Below are 18,111 nucleotides of genomic sequence, written 5' to 3'. Positions count from 1 at the left end.
AAGAACACATTACATGCATTAATCGAGGGATTGCTGTAAAGTATCACCTCTTCATCCGATGGTAAATTCTGTGTTGAAGCTTATATGTTATCACTATCAGCAAGTGAAGCCACAGAAATCTTCAAATCCTAAACTATAATTATTAGTTGCAAAAATAAAAGAATTTCACTCAGAGAAGAGGGTCAATGCCTGCAAAGAAGAGAAAGATAATCCTGCAATGTAATAGTGCCTGCACTGGAGTATCATTACAAAGTGAAAGACTTATTGAGCCAAGGGGTAAATGTTCTGAGAGAGTGTGGTCTGACTGAGAAACGACGCTAGCAGGCACTCTAGTGTTTGAGTGTTTACCAAGCTACTATGACGTATATGTATCAAACCTAGTTTTACTGTTGAATCTACCTAATTGTTTGATTTAATATTTTTTACATACATATTTAAATTGATAAAGTACGTAATTACATACCATGTCTGATAAAAGAAGTGCAGAAAAGTTAGCAGAACTTGGTGTTAAGAAGGCGCAGAAATCAATCGCACTTGAAAAGAAGATGGAGGTGATTCGAAGAATGGAAGATGGGCAGACGTGCTAATGTCTATAGAAGTATGAACTTACCTCCATCGACTGTTACTACAATTATGAAAAATGCAGATAGAATAAAACAGTCTGTGCAACAATCTACGGCAGTACTAAATGCAAAACATGTAAATTTCATGAAAAAATGGAAAAATTATTATCATTATGGGGGGATGACTTGAATCAGAAAAACATTCCTCTGATGCAGGCTGTTATAATTGAGGAAGCAAAAACAATTTTTGAGGATTTTAAAAAGACAGATGGAGGCAAAGAAACATTTTTAGGAAGCAGAGGTTGGTTCATGAGATTTAAGTCTCGAAGTAAGTACCATAGTGTCAAATTATGTGGTGAGGCGGCAAGTACAGATGTTGCGGCAGTGGCTGCTTTTCCTAAAGGATTTCAAGACCGTGTAGAACAAGGAAGTTATCCTCCTGATCTCATTTTTAATGTTGATGAGACTAGACTCTACTGGAAAAAATTGCCATCACGTACCTTCATTTCCTGTGAAGAATGTTCTGCTCCAGGTTTTAAAGCTGCAAAAGATAGACTTACGCTTTTGTTGGGTGCAAATGTCTCCAGAACTTTGAAGCTTAAACCAATGTCGGTGTACCATTCACAGACACCACGCACCTTCAAGAGTCTAAAAGCCATGCTGCCAGTCTATTGTAAATGGAGCAATAAAGACTGGGTTACACAAGACGTTTTTATAGATTGGTACACAAATTATTTTTGTCCTACCATGCTTCGCTTCTGTAAAGAAAATGATTTGCCAGCCAAGGCACTGCTTCTCTTGGATAATGCCCCTGTACATCCTCAAAACCTTGCTGAAGTAAGAACACCATTGGATGTCAAGGTTGTTTACATGCCCCCAAAACAACATTGCTTTTTTGCAACCGATGGATCATGGGATTATATCAAATCTTCTAAACCTATTACCTCCGTATAACATTTATAGAAATGGTAAGAGTCTTGGACACTTCAGGAAAAGCTATTAAAGACTATTGGCTGTCATTTGATATTTTGAAGGGCATTAACAACATCAAGGCAGCTTGGAACGAAGTGTCAGCAAAGTGTTTAAAAGGAGCATGGCGAAAACTTCTTCCAGCATTTATGCACGACTTCGAGGAATTAGAGCAAGAGGAGAATGTTATTGAAGACGTTACCAAGCTTTTGTGATAGGTGGGATTGGATGATATTACAGCTGAAGATGTAACAGAAGTCTTAGAGAGCCATGATAAACTGCTTTCCAATTAAGACTTAAGAGAATTGACTGAACAATTAAGCCAACATTCAAAGGAGGAGAAAGAAAACAAAGAAGGTCTTCTGAGAGATATGAAAATGGAAGATTTACAGCATATCCTTGCAAGCATTGAAACATTGACTGATGAACTCTGCAAAATGGACCACAATTGGGAATGGAGTGCAAACATAAAAAGGAGTGTAATCGCATCTATTTGACCTTACACTGAACTTGTTAAAGAAAGAAAAAGAAAATCTAGGCAGTTAACACGGGATACTTTTTTTTAAAAAAATGCAGGTGATCCGAAACCAGGAACTTCAACATAGAAATATGTAATACTTCATATTTTTTGTATATAATTTTGTTTTGTTTTCGTTATTAATAATTTTATTTTAACAAATTTATATGTATGTATTATTAAAGCTTTAAATATAATAATGTTACACATACTTCATGTGCATATTTTTTGACTGCATGGAACATAACTTTGTATCTCCCATTAAAATTGGGTTCGTTTTACGCCGATTCAGTTTACACCCGTTTTTTTAGGAACGGAAGTGAGGCATAAACCGAGGGCTGCCTGTACTGAAAAGCAATACTCATCGCTCAGTGGACAACTACTGATGCTCACAAAAATACTCTAGATATATTTTTATGAGCATCAGTGGGAAAATGACACCAAGGGCCAAAATCCATCTCATCATCATCATCATCATCACAAGTTCACAGTTGCTCAGTATTTCCATGGGTCTGACATCCACTGAGGTGAATTTTTTTTTTTTTTTCATGCACCAGCAAAAATTAAACAGTGTAAGTTATTACACTTTGTGGTACAGAGATATAAAACTATATACTGTATTTGTGGAGCTGTACTTTGTGAAGTGGATGAGATTTGGGATCTTGTGCTCATGGTATTGCAAGGCTACGCATCATATTACTGCTGTAATAAAAAGTCCATTGACATGTAGGGATAAGGAGGTGGTGGTGCCTCTATATAAGGCATTAGTTCAACCACACATGGACTACTGTGCTCATATTTGGTCACCTGGTTTTCTTTGTGATGTGAAAACAAAAGAGAAGGTTCAAAGACGAACAACCAAAGTTATATCAGGATTCTGGAATGTAGGTTATGAAGAGCATTTGAAAGCAATTTGGATTACAGAGTTTGGTGGGATTAAAACCCGCAGCCTTTTAGCTGGAGGGTGGATAAGCTAACCACTCAGCCAACCTGGCTGGCAACATTAAATTGACAATCATTATCCTTTGCACATAATGCCAATTTATTTAAATCATCCTGCAGGATATCTACATTACCTTTATCAACTGTTATCTGCTCCCAGTTTTGCATCATCAACAAACAACTGAATATCCACCCTTAAAGCTTTCCCCTATATCATTGACATACAAATTAAAGGGTAGTGGTCCTAGTACCAAACCCTGAAGCACTCCACTAGCCACCATCATTCTCCTAGACTACACCACCATAAACTACTCTCTTGTGTCTGTCACTAGATACTTAGCCTCATATCCATTCCCATCCTCTTCACTTTTGTAATAGTTTTCCATGTGGTATTGTCAAATGCCTTGGCAAAGTCAAGCAGTATCATGGTGTAGTCATTACGTTTATCCAATTCTGCTGTCACTTTATTATAAAATGTGAATAAGTTACTAAGACAGGACCTACCCTTTAGAAAGCAATGCTGCCCACTATAGAGTATCGCATTCCTATCAATGCACTGTTGTATTTTACCTTTCACTAACTTTTCCAATACCTTTAACAACCATTCCCAATATATTAATTAGCCCGTCGTTTGGTATTTCTATCTTGGAGCCAACTTTATGTAATGGAACTATCGTATCCTCTGTCCATTTACTTGGGATCTTTCCAGAGCTCAGACTTAGATCGAACAACTTCATCAAAGGCAATGCCAATTCCCTTGCATGTTAACTTAGTACACAGGCTGACATGCTATCCAGCCCTACTACTGTGTTCACATCGATATTTTTCAATATGCTGAACACCTCCTGTTCATCTACTTCGATTTTAAAATGCATCTCTGTCACATCAGCAACTGCAATATCACCACCTGGATGATACACCTTTGCAAAATTATTATTCAGCAACTGAACTTTTTTTTTTTGCCTCTCTCACCTTCTACCCATGAGCATTGATTAAATCATCCTACCATAGTAATTTTCTTACTTGCTAGATAATGATAAAACTCTTTTGGATTTACTTTGTCCTGCTTAGCTAATTTTCTCTCATAATCTGATTTGGTCTTTCTTTCCATTCTAGTCACTCTTCTTGCTTGTACTTTGTACTGCTCATGTGTATGCCGATCACCTTTTTCATTATATTCCCTCCACGGTGTTTTCTTTTTTGCAGCTCTGGCTTTACATGTATATCTCTACTGATCCACATAATTCTGACTTAGTTTATCGTCCTGACCTTGGGTATACAGTTTGATACTGCTTCTCTCAAACATTCTCTGACCACGTCCCATGTACTACTCATATTCTTTCCTTGTAGCTTCTCAAGCCATGGCACTGCTCCAAGATTCCTCCTTTTTTTTTAAATATCTGGTCCACACATACACAAATGACCACAAGACCTATAGCACATTAATACCATGTGTGGGCAAGAGGAGGAATAGAAGAAAGGAAGAATCTGTTTGCATTTTGCTTGAACAGCTGAGGAATGAAATCTTTTGGAGACGGCAGAGTGGTGGAGACTGTTCCAAAGGACAGAAGTACGTGGAATATAAAAGTGGAGGCAGCAAAGTTGGTGTGATGAATTTTAAGATGGACTATAAAAGGGTGTTGGTTAGAAGTGGCTCTTGTTTTAATGATTTTGGAGGAGAGTGGTGGAATAATAGTGGCCAATTCAGTAGAGCTGTGCATGAAAGTATCTGTAGAAGAGGCACAAGGCAGAAACTGAACATCTATGAGAGAGAGAGAGAGAGAGAGATTGAAGTGGATCTTTGTGAGAGGGATCATTAATTAGCTGGACTGCCCTCTTCTGGATAGAATTGATCAAGCTTAGAGAGGATTTTGGTGCACTGCCCCAAAGAATGGAGCAATATTCCATGGCTGGGTAGATTTGGGCTTTGTATAGAGTTAGCTTACTCCATTCTTTAGCTCTGAAGGTGTGAAGTAGTGTCTTGTGCAAAAGAGTACACCAAGTTTTTTGGTGGCTGCAGAAGCTATAGTTGAAATATTTTGTGCCAGGAAAGGATCAGAGGTGCAAGTCAGTCCAAGAAGATAAATATGATATTGTGTTTGGATATCTCAGTATAGTCCAACCACAGAAGCAAGAGCTGTCGTTGGCAGACTGCCAAGAAGAGTCAATTCATGCTGAAGGGGAGAAAGAAATAAGGCTATGTACAAATTGGTCACCAACATGTGAAATCGCATGCTTTATATCGTAAAATTTTCTGTTATACAAACTGTTATACAAGCAAAATAGTTACCACTTTAAAAACTACAATGATCATAAAAGATAAGTTCATTTCCCGATGTGTAATAATAAACACTCATCCCACAATACGAATTGATTAATTACCCCATTATCGGAATGGATTCTCCTTCTTTTGACATGCACAGAACTGATGATAAGGGGAGGGATGTGAGCTCTTTCTTGAGAGAGATCAGACAGAACTGAATTTTGGTGGCATTGAAGTTTACAAGGTTGTCCTTTCCCCCCACTGGGATACAGCAAGGAGATCTGAATTTAGTTCCCCTGGTCATGGTAGATCTTGAGGAGTCTAATACTTGAGCACTAACAGGTTTGTCTAATGAAAAGAAGGAATGGAGTGTACTGTCATCAGCAAAGCTATGGATAGGATTGGAAGTCTGTGAGAGCAGGTCGTTTATATACTAGAGAAAGAGAGTGGGTGTAAAAACAGACCCCCCCCCTAGGATACTCCTGCATTGGTGGGGAAATCTGAGGAGAGTAAGCCATCCACCATAACGTTTAGTGAGTGGCCAGTGAGAAAGTTGGCGATCCAGTAGTAGAGTAGAGAAGGCAGACTATAAGATTGCAATTTGGTGAGTAAGCCCTTGTACCACACCAGATCAAATGCCTTTGAAATGTCGAGGGCAACCACACAAGTTTCTCCAAATTTCTCCATGGCTTGAATCCATAGGTGAGCGATGAAAGCAAGATGATTAGCTGTAGATCGTGAGTGCCAGAATTCATACTACTGGTCACTGATTAGTTGGTATGTCTCTAGATGGTTCAAGAGTTGGTTGTTGATGACCTTCTCCATAATTTTTGAAGGAACAGAAGTGAGAGCAATTGGATGGTAGTTCATTGGTTGACTTTTATCACTTTTTTTTGGGATGGGCTGGATTGGACTTGTTTCCATGTTGTCGGGTAGATGCCAGTTGAATAGGATAGATTGAAGAGGAGATACAGGATAGGTTTTAGTTCTGGGACACAATTTCTTAACACAATAGGTGGGATACCATCAGGACCAGATTCCTTGTTTGTATTCGGGTTATTAAGAATTCTTCGGATTTCTTTTTTGTCAGAAGACTATAGAGACATGAAGGGAGCCATTGTTTGTGAATTGGAGGGAACATTGCCCAGGTCATCAAAGCAGGAATTGGAAGAGAAGAGTGATGCAAGTAAGTTGGATTTGTCTTTTGGTGAGGTGACTACAGTACCATCTGGATGTGAGAGTGGTGGAAACCTGAGTTGGCAGAAATTGCTCCCACTGGCCTTGGCAAGGAACTAGAAGGAGCAACTGCCATTTGGGCAGGAGTTGAGTTTGCAGCATGAGTTGTCTGACTTGGACTTGGTGATGATTCTTTTACAACTGTTGCAGGCTGCAGTATAGGCTGCAGAGAGGGCAGCTGGTCTTGAGCCAATTGTGGTAAGCAGAAGTTTTTTCTTTTACAGCATTGGCATACTTTTTTGAGAACCAATGCTTGGATGGTGGGAGTTTGGACTAGAATAAGGAACGAAAGCCTTCATTCCTGTGAGGATGATTTCTGTTATTCAGCCTGAGCAAGTGTTTGGATCAGAAGAGCTGAAGCAGTAGTCGAACCGTGGAAAGGAGGAATAGAAATTGTGGAGATCCTCCCATTTGGCACTTTTGTAGTGCCAATGGAACCACGAGACTGTGAACTGGTGGGTGTAGGTTGTTCTGCAGCAAAAGGGACTTGTATGAGGTTGTAGTTCAAGTTTCCAAGAAGAGAACTAACAACCACAGTATATCTGGAAGGGAACTTGTTAGGAAGAGGTCAAGTATGTTGTCAGATTAGTAGGGGGTTGTCTGGTATTTTGGTGGGAAGATTGATGACCTGAGATAGGTCATTGCTGATGGCAAACACCTCAGCATCCCTGCCTGATTGATCGGTGAAACTGGAGAAGGGGAGCTAATATGAGTGCAGAAAGTCGAGCTTTAGATAGAGAAAGGTCAGAGTGGTTGATAGAGTTTGGAGAGTGATAGAAGGAGAGCATATGAAAAGGACAGGTTGATTTGTTAGAGAAATTTTGAGTCAAAGCAGATCAAGCAGTGGGGGGGGGGGGGTCAAGAATTTGCAGTCTCTGGCATGGTTTGTCAGTTCTCACAAACTTGTGGAAAGACCAATGTAATGTTAGTTTGGGCAGTTGAGGTGTATAGTGCTGTTGGAGTTCTGAAAGGAATAGTAGTTTATGGTTCAGATGACTGTTAGGTGGAGGTGCACATCACTTATATTGCTGTTGTTTAGGCCATGAATGTTGGTGAAGTGGATGTGGAAACTTTTTTTTCGGTAAGAATTAGTATTGGTGGGTTGTTTGGTTAGATTTCTATTGCCTTTTAACCAAGACTGTACGGTTACTCTCCTCAATTGGAAGCAGGGTGTTTATCTTTGTTATAGATTTATGTTCTGATTTTTTTTTTATTGGATTTTCGATGTTTTTTGTGGGTTTATAACTATGTCTCCTATGTTATGAACTATGTCTCATAAGTCTTTCATAATTGCTAGTTTTATAGCTCAACAAAAACTCTTTCTTGACAGAGAATTCTACGTATTTAGCAACTTCCTAGACCAAGACTGTACGGTTACTCTCCTCAATTGAAGGCAGGGTGTCTATCTTTGTTATGGATTTATGTTCTGATGCTGTCACCAGATCCAACACTTTCAAATTCCTAGTCTCCTCTATAACATGCTGTTTCAGGTATTTATTCCATCACAACTGTATAAATTCCAGTTCCATTTTGCCATGCCCCCTTCCCTCCCTCTAATCTATGCCTCAATAACTGAAGTCTCCTGTAATAATTGTTCAGCCAGCATTTGTTGTGTTAATCTGCTGATACATGGCATCTACATCTTCATGTGGACCTTCTAGTCTGTAGCAGAAACTAACAATATATCTTGTCCTACAGGCCTCTATCTCACACCAGACACCTGAAATTAACCATCTCTCTTTTTTTCCTGAAAATACAATTTCATTTACATTCTGTTACTGTAAGTATATATTTTTTTCTGTCAACCAGGTCTCATGGATGGCTATAATTTTTGACCATCACACTGATCAATACTAAAAAAAAACACTTCTCCTTTATACCTGATACTTCTGGCATTTGTCATTTCAACATCCTCTTTTACCCACAATTACCCACATATAATGTCATTACCAACCCACTCAAATCTGAATCCTATGTAATCGCATTCAGCACTCCCTAGTCATTTCTGTACATACACACTCGTTTATTCCAGACGTGGCAGACACATTCTTGTTTGCATCCCCCACCCCCAATATCTCTAGTTTCTCTGGTTTTGTCCTTCCAAACTCTCACTTAAATAACACTTTCTCCAAACATCTAAACTCCAAAACCCATTCAGATGTAGTCCATCAGCATACAGTGAATGCAGAAGATGTCAACAATTGCAGGACAACTTGGATGAATTGGAGTTCTGGGCTAAGGAAAATGGATGTCATTTTAATGTGACAAAATGTAAGGTTATGCATTTTGGGATTTTGGGGTGAAAAGATTAGCAGCAGTATACCACATTGGTGGAACTGTACTCTAGGAGCTTGATGAGGCCAGGGACTTGGGAGTGTTGGTGGATAGGGAGATGAAGTTTAGGGGAGCGCATTGCAAAAGTAGCTAAATCAGCTCATCAACTCACTTGGTTGTTGAAAAATACTTTGACGAGCAGAGATAAGCAAGTTATTGTACTTCTGTACCGAGCCTTGATAAGACCTCATCTCGACTACTGTGCCCAGATTTGGTCACCTAGGTTTCTTCTTGATGGGGTGGAGAGTGTGGAGAGGATCCAGAGGCGAGTGACCAAGATGATAGCAGGTTTATAGAATGAACCTTATGAGAATAGGTTGAAGATTTGTGGGTTGCAGAAATTAGTTGATAGGTGGAAAAGGGAGATATGATTGAGACATTCAAATTGCTAAAGGGTTTCTATAGGATTAATTCAGAGGATATTTTTCAGATCAGGACTGGTGGCGGGAGAACTAGGGGACACCTATGGAAGCTGAGCAAGAGTGTGGTTAGCAAGAGTGTTAGAGCTGGGGTCTTTACTTTTAGAGTGGTAAATGAGTGGAATAAGCTGCCTGAGTCTGTTGTGGGTGCTATGACGGTGAGTGAGTTCAAGGCAAGGTACGATAGATACTGTGAGAATGTCGTATAGTTGTGTGGACATGATGTTTAGTGCCTCCACTGATGAGTCTAAGGACTCCCTGGAGTCACCCATAATAATAACTGCTTTCATCCTTAAATTCACTACATTTATAAACTGCACACCATTTTTCCTGCACAATCTTCTCATTGACTCATTGGTAATCATGGCCCTTCTTCTCAACTTTTCCTGTCATACCGAAGCAGCAGACCTGCAATCTTTACATCCTTACTCTTCATTTTCACTTCTTTCAACAACTCTTTCATATTATTATTATTATTATTATTATTATTATTATTACGTGACGCCTCCAAGGAGTCCAAAGACTCATCGAGGGAGAGCACCTATTCTACAATTCTCCATTTCCACCACTCAATCCACCAACTACAACTAACCGCAACTACCACCATCATTTTCACCAATGCCATCTGCCGCCCAACACCACCACTAGTATTTTCACAGACAATCACAAACATCCATCCATACCCACGACGGGATTCGAACCTGTAGCCTTTTGGCAACTTTTAGCCCTTTTACATCAGCCAAATCTGAGGCGGCATGATTGTCTCTCTCTCCCAAAAGTTTGGGAGATTCTTATTTTATGTAACCATCAAAAGTAGTTTTTAATAAAAATTAATTTCTAGCATGCAGCAACAGTTTTTAATTGGTAAACCACTGACTGCTGTATGTACTTTGTGTTCCCATTTCTTGGATTTGCTTGTTTCTATGTGCTGATGATGTGCTGTTATTTTCAGTTCAAAATATCTGTACTTTCATTTCATTAAAGTTAATTACTGTGGTTATTGTGCAATTTATTGTTTCAATTGTGTGTGTGTACACACACACACACACACACACACTTTAAACAATATATATATATGCATTCCACTGAATCTTGTGCTTGGGTAAAGATAAAAGCAGAATATATTTCTCTTTCGTGTTTTTGCACTGCTGTTAATAAATAAATATATCTTGCTTTATTAGTGCAACAATTGCTACAAAATCGACTTTCATCAAAAAAGGAATTCTACCTAAATGCAGAAGGAAGCTAAAACCATATGCTTTAATTTTCTTTCATTTACATCCAAATTTAGTTTCACTTTCTTAACTCTTCCTTACATTTCTCTCTGTCATAAGAAAAAACTTGGTAACCTCTTTATAGATGTTTAATAATGCTTTTTATCCATCATTTCTTAATTAACTGCTTTTATTAATAATATGAAGAATATTGTATAAGCAGTATTACAATGATATATTTTTCATTTATATAATGGCGTATGTTTTATTTATTTTTTTTATAGTCCCGAGACATGTCTTTTAGGACAAGTAGCAGGATCAGATTTATATCGAAATATTAAAAAATATCCAGATGTAAGTAGCATGAGATTTTATTTTTATTTTTTCATATTTTCAAAAGTAACAAATTAAATAACAATTCAAATTAAGTGGATATTGAATCCAACATTATTTTAAATCCGAATAGAGAAACTACAAGATAAGAACACAGATGGTTAAGAAAATAACTATTTATTAACTTAAAAGCTAATATTTCACTGGTATTATATCCAGCATCTTCAGAGCACACAACCTAGATGCCGCCATATTAGGACTTTAGTCTTGTGTTGCACACTGCAATCACTTATACTAGCCCCACTGTTACACTGGATTGTGGTTGTCTTGCATTTGTAACAAACTTTGTGTTGTGTGCTCTGAAGATGCTGGATATAATACCAGCGAAATATTAGCTTTTAAGTTGATAAATAGTTATTTTCTTAACCATCTGTGTTCTTATCATACCGTGAAACTTATTACAACATGTCTGATGAACACATAAGCCTATCCATGCGTAGAAACTACAAGAGTTTCATGCCGAACATAAAAACTATAAAAGTTTCGGCAGATCCAAGCATAAGCAAACCTTTCATAATAGGGGAAACTCGGTAAAGGTGGAGTAAGCTCTGATCACTTTCCTTAGTATTTTCCCATAATGTAAAGCACATCTCCTTGCAGATATGTACGATGCTATAAAATATGGGGGGATGGGGTCACTATCACTACCCAGACCAGTTTCGACTTTTGTTGAGGTCTCATCAGTGGATAAGTAGATCCAGATGTAAATCAACCTGGGTATTTACATCTGACAAACATTCTGACCTGAAGGGAAATTCACACAAAAACAAGAATTAGGCTGTCCAAATGCTACATATGGTCAATACTGCTATATGGAGCAGAAACCTGGACAATATCAAAATATTGTGAAAATAAACACTGCACAAACTGCACATCTCCTTACAGATATGTATAGCACCATACATATCTGCAAGGAGATGTGCTTTTTTGTTTTGTCAGATGTCCTCTCCTTCCAGGAGGTTGACTACCATGGGCTTCCACTATGTATGGTTTTTGTGCTTCTCTTTTGCATTCTTCATAGGACAAAAAGGTCCAATCCTTAATATTTCCCATCCAATCTGTTCTTTGTCTTCCTCTTCTTCTTTTTCCTTATATCATTCCTTCTAGAAGTGTGTTTTGTAGGGCTTCATGCCTTAGTATGTGACCAAGATAGGTGGTTTTCCTTTTCTTAATGGTTTTCAACAGATTCCTATCTTCTCCAATCATCTCTAATATTTCTAAATTAGTTTTTTTTGGCAGTCCATGGGACTCTAAGAATTCTTCTGAGGATCTACATCTCAAAGGCTTTTAGTTTATTTTCACAATATTTTGATATTGTCCAGGTTTCTGCTCCATATAGCAGTATTGACCATATGTAGCATTTGGACAGCCTAATTCTTGTTTTTGTGTGAATTTCCCTTCAGGTCAGAATGTTTTTCATGCTTAATGAAGGTTGATCTAGTAATTTATATTCTTAATATTTCCTTATCATACTTTCCATCCTCTGTAATTAGTTGACCCAAATATATATAACTCTCTACTTGATCTAAAGTATTTCCTCTGATCTTAATATTTATATCAGGTATTTTCCCTTTTTCTCTTGTTACCAGCATGGTTTTGGTTTTTTTGAAGTTGAAATTAAATCCATATTTTTCACTTAGCTTCAGCGTCTCTTCTAGTAGGTTTTGAAGATCTTTTTTATTTTCAGCTAGCAATACTGTATCATCTGTATATCTTAAGTTGTTTATATTCCTGCCTCCTATGTTGACTCCTTTAAATTCTTCTAATTGCTGGAAGATATTTTCAGTATAGAGGTTAAACAATATAGGAGAAAGAACACAGCCTTGCCTGACACCCTTCTTATTTTTTTATTATTATTATTATTATTACAGGTATCTCCATGGAGTCAGTAGACTCATCGCAGGAGACCCAAACTAGCAAAACAATATCTGTCATATCTCTTCTTGAATTCATTTACAGATGAAGAGCTCACAACAAAGTCAGGCAATGAATTCCATTCATTCACCACCCTCCAGGCAAAACACCTTGTTCTGACACCTTTGTTAACCACACTCTTCTTTAATTTCCAGAGATGACCTCTTGTTCTTCCATCACTATCACACAGCTGAAACATTTCCCCTGCATCAATCCTATAAAAACCTTTTAGTAATTTGAATGTTTCTATCATATCCCCTCTTCTTCGCCTATCAACCAATCTCTGCAATCCACAAGCTCTCAATCTATCAATGTAGGGAGCATTTTTTATATCACTCACCAACTTGGTCACTCTTCTCTGAACCCTCTCCACAGCCTCCTCATCTCCAAGGAATCCAGGTGACCAGACCTGAGCACAGTAATCCAAATGTGGAAGTATCAATGCTTTATAAAGGGGAATAATAACCTCTTTATCTCTGGATGTCAGTGTGTTCCTCAACAACCAAGTAATCCTATGTGCAATCTTGGACACCTTAGCAATGTGTCCTCTGAACTTCATCTCCTTATCTACCAATACCCCTAAGTCCCTAGCCTCATCAATCTCTTGGAGTACCTTTCCATCTATGTAGTACACAGCTGGTAATCTTTTAATCCCAAAATGCAAGACTTTACACTTTTCCACATTGAACTGATATCCATTTTCTTTTGCCCATTTTACCAGCTTATTTAAATCCTCCTGCAAACTTTCAACATCAGCTTGATTTTTTATTGCACTACACAACTTTGCATCATCAGCAAACAACTGAATATCTCCCTTTAAGCCGTTTCCTATATCATTTATATACAAATTAAACAACATTGGCCCAAGCACAGAGCCCTGAGGCACACCACTGGTCACCTGCCTCATTCTGGACTCGGCTCCTCCATACACCACCTTATGGTATCTCTCCCTGAGCCATTCTCCTATCCATATCACCAATTTAATATCCATTCCCATCTGCTCCAATTTGCGTAACAGTGTTCTATGGGGTATCCTGTCAAAAGCCTTAGCAAAATCCAGAAGTACCACTGTGTAGCCAGTTCCTTTGTCCAACTCTGATGTTATTCTATTATGGGTAGTTAATAGATTGCTAAGGCAGGATCTACCTTTAACAAAACCATGTTGGCCTCTATAGAGTATCATATCCTGATCCACCCATTCTTGAATTTTGTCTTTAACCAACTTTTCCAATACTTTTACCACTACTCCTGAGATGGTGATTGGTCTGTAATTCAATACTGCAGTTTTAGAGCCACCCTTATGCAAAGGAACCACTTTGCCTAACTTCCACTCCCTAGGGACCATACCAGAGTTCAAACTTAAATTAAATATCCAGGTAAGAGGGGTTGACAATTCATTTGCACATTCACGCAACACCCGAGCTGATATTCCATCTAAGCCTACCGCAGTGTTTGCATTTAAGTTTCGCAATATATTTAATACCTCTGATTCTTTAGCTTCAATTCTCACATTAGGTATTGCTATAGGTATAGAGATATCCTCACTTGGGTGATAGACTTTTGAGAAGTGATCACTCAGTAACTCGACTATTACATCTGATTTTGTCACCTCAATACCATCAGCACCCACTAAGGTTATCCTTCCGAAGTCATTCTTCCTCTTACTTGCCACATAGCGGAAGAACTCTTTGGGATTACCCTTGATCTCTTTGGCTAAGGTCTTCTCATAATCTGATTTAGCTTTTCTTACTATGCTGGTAACCTTCCTAGCTTGAGCCTTGTACTGCTCATGGGTGTCCTGATCACCCTTCTCCTTGTAAATTCTCCATAACATTTTCTTTTTTTGTAGTTCAAGCTTGATACTACTGCTCATCCATCTAATGCCTGCCTTGTTTGACCTCCTGACCATGGGGACACAATCTGATATTGCTTTCCTCAGATACCTGCTGATTTTATCCCAAGCACTGCTAACATCTTTCCCCTGCAATATGTTCTGCCATGGGATGGCTGCAAGCTCACTCCGAAGCTTGTTATAATTGCCTAACCTGTAGTTTCGTACATACCCCTTCTTAATAGAAAAATCCACAGATTTTGCAACCTCCCAAGTCAATACCACATGATCGCTTTCACCAACTGGAGGTAACGAGGTCACCTTACTTATGCATATAACCTCTGAACCAATAACCAGGTCCAACACTCTCACACCACGTGTCCCTTCAGTTACGTGCTGTTTCAAGTAATTATCTCGTAGCAGATGTATGAACTCCATTTCCTTTTTGCTGCGTGATATTTCCTCCTTCCAATTGATATCACCATAATTAAAATCCCCCATAATAATCACTAAGCCTTCACTCATTGCACTAAGTTGCTGATGCATGAATTCAATATCTCCCCCTGTACTCCCTGGCCTATAGCAGCATCCAACTGTATATTTGGTTGCGTTGGTCACTATTTCGCACCAGACTGCCTCAAATGAACTCTCATTCACATGTCTATCATCATGATATACTACTTTCTTTGGCTGCAACACATCAGCTATCATCAACAGTACTCCTCCTCCTGTTCTATCTTCTCTATCCTCCCTGAAAATACTGTACCCATCACATTCAATTCCAGTGACCACATCTTCTGCTGACAGCCAAGTTTCACTAATGCCTACAACTTTTGGTGAGATTTCACTGACTAATGCCAAAAATTCTTCTCTCTTATTTCTAATGCTTCTAGCATTGGTATACAAAAATTGCAGATTCCCTCTAGATCTTGTACCGGCTTTAGAACTGATATATAAGTCACTAACTACCGTAGTCCTATGCCGATTTTTTCCCCCTCTCTTCTGCAATTTATTCTGCCTATAAGGATCAATAAATACACAATCAGTGCTAAAGTTTCTCTCTCTTACACTCAACCTTTTCAATATTAGTTTCCCTGCCCAATAACTTCAACCTGTTCAGAAAACAATAACTTCTTCAATCTCTTATGTCCTTCCATGTTAAGATGCAGTCCATCTCTAGCATACAACTGCCTTTTTCCTTCAAACACACTCCAAACATCAACAAACTCCAGACCTCTTTTTCTGCACATTCTTGCAATCATATCATTCATTATCATTGCTCGTCTACTTAACTCGTAATTGTCAAAATGAGGCAGCACACACACTATTCTCCCGTTGACACTTTTCCTCTTCACAATATCTAATAATGTTCTTAAATCTTTTCCTACCTGATTTATACTACCTCTCAGGTCATTCGTACCCACCATAACTATCATCTTGTCTGTTTCATGCCCTCTCTTTATTGCTAAAGCCACTCTTTCTATTGTACCATCAGCCAAGCACTCCTCATGTATACCACTCTCCATACCCTTAATCATAGAATCACCATATATTTTACCACTATTAACTTCATTCAAGTTCACACTCATGGACTCATCCTCTACACTATTCAGCATGATTCTCCCAGCTTCATTACTCAACTCTCTATTACTTACCCCCCCCACTCTCACTACATCTCATTTCTTCTTGGCCACTTGTGGTTTTATTATGTTGACTCCCAATCACTCCCATACTATTTATTACTGAATCATTCACCAAAGACTCACCCATATGTAATCCTGTTCTAGTTACTTCAGCTAAAGTAATCTCTATAGTCCTAATTTCTCTGTTTAACACATTAAACTCAGCTTTAACTTCCAGTATCTCCTTACCGATCACTTCCACTTCCTCATGAAGAAGATGAAGGTCATTTTTCATTTTCATAAACTCCCGCCGAAGTTCTTCCGCTACGGTCCCGATGTCAGCTTCCATTCCTAAACGCTCCAGCCTATCCCGACACTTCTCACATACGTCGACATTTTCTTTCTTTTCATTTTGCCAGACCGACCACAGATCCTTCACATTTTTCGGTGCATACATGTAGCAGTTTCCGCAACGCATCCATTGCGAAAAATACTGGGAATTCTTTACTGGGAATTCCTCCAAGATTTCTCCTGATATTTTTATTGAGGCAGTTTGCTCCCAAATTAGATTTATCAGTAATCTGGCATCTTTACCATCTGCTTCTCCAAGCATCTTTCTATAATAGTTGTAATGTTGAAGAGTCCTTCTGTAGTTCCTTTATTTTCCTGGAAAGAAACCAAATTGTGTTTCATTAATTTTCATTTTGATTTTATGTTTATTTCTTTCTAGGATGATATATAACAACTTTTGATATCTGACTGATCAGACTGATTGTTCTGTATTCTTCACATTTGATTGTCTTCAATTTTTTAGGTATTGGTAGGAACGTTGAAGGCTTAAAATCTTTTGGCCGGTGTCCAGTTTCGTATATTTTGTTACATATGTCAGTCAGTGATCTTATAGCCTTATCATCTAAAGTCTTTAGATATTCTGCTATAATTCCATTCATTCCTGGAGCTTTTCCTGGTTTCAGTTTCCTCATGGCATTTGTTACTACCTAGGTAAGAATAGTAGGCCCCTCCAAATCTTCTTGCATTGGCTTATCTATTCTATCATGATTGTAGAGTTCCTTTGAATACTCTACCCATCTATCCCTTATTTTGTCTTTCTCCATTAGGATGTTTCCACTGGTATCTTCAATGCAATGAGAGCCTACCCTTTTGCAAGATTTGCTAGTTAGCTCCTTAACTTGTTCATGAAGTTCTCTGGTTTTTGTCCAGAAGTTCAATTTCCTTGCATTTGTTGTTGAGCCAGAGTTCTTTTGCAATCCTACATTCTTTCCTGATCTCCTTGTTTAAGTTCTTATCTTAAGGACGATTTTTGTGTTTCTTTCTTTCTTTCCTCCATCATTTTCAATATCTTTCATTCATCCAGGGTTTACTCATTTTCTTCTCAAATTTGGAAATTTGAGAAGAAAATGAGTAAAATGTAAAAAATGAGTCTGCCTTTTTTATGCCCTCTTTAAATTTCTGCCATCTATCCTCAATCTCATCTTTAGGGTAAGGATACTTGGTGGGATTAGGAACATTAACTGCAGTGGCAGTGGATTGTTCAGTTCCTTTAAAAATTTATCTTGTATTTCTTGATTTTTAAGGGAGCTAAGATCATATTTTTCTATGTTTAGAGGTTTCATTGTTTTCTTTCTTTAATTTTATTGCTGCTTTAATGACTACAGGGTTGTGGTCTGATCCTATATCAGCCCCTGGGTATGTTTTGGCTTGTAAGATGTTATTCCGGAATCTTTTTTTTAATCATTATATAGTCAATCTGGTTCCTACAGCTGTCTCTGGGACTTTTCCATGGAAAAGTCTAGGAGGATGGCTAAATAAAGTATTTGCTATTACCAGCTTGTTTTCTTCACAGAAATGTATTAATCTTTCTCCTCTTGGATTT

The 18,111-nt window shown here is 38.2% G+C and overlaps 1 protein-coding gene across 2 annotated transcripts in view; it reads left to right on the top strand.

Annotated features, from left to right (window-relative positions):
• LOC150109241 (prestin-like) overlaps positions 1 to 18,111 on the top strand; it is a 399,320-nt gene that overhangs the window by 323,862 nt on the left and 57,347 nt on the right. For both annotated transcript variants that reach the window (XM_090406615.1, XM_090406623.1), the window contains one exon: positions 10,742 to 10,811. In XM_090406615.1, coding sequence (XP_090262741.1) covers positions 10,742 to 10,811 — 70 coding nt within the window. The remainder of the gene's footprint in view (positions 1 to 10,741; positions 10,812 to 18,111) is intronic.

Source organism: Typopeltis vanoorti, chromosome 2 (genome assembly GCF_054136105.1).
Source record: "Typopeltis vanoorti isolate ZY-2024b chromosome 2, IOZ_Tvanoo_1.0, whole genome shotgun sequence".
Lineage (NCBI taxonomy): Eukaryota > Metazoa > Arthropoda > Arachnida > Uropygi > Thelyphonidae > Typopeltis > Typopeltis vanoorti.
Note: the sequence above shows the minus strand (reverse complement) of the source record. Positions and strands in the feature narration are given on the sequence as shown.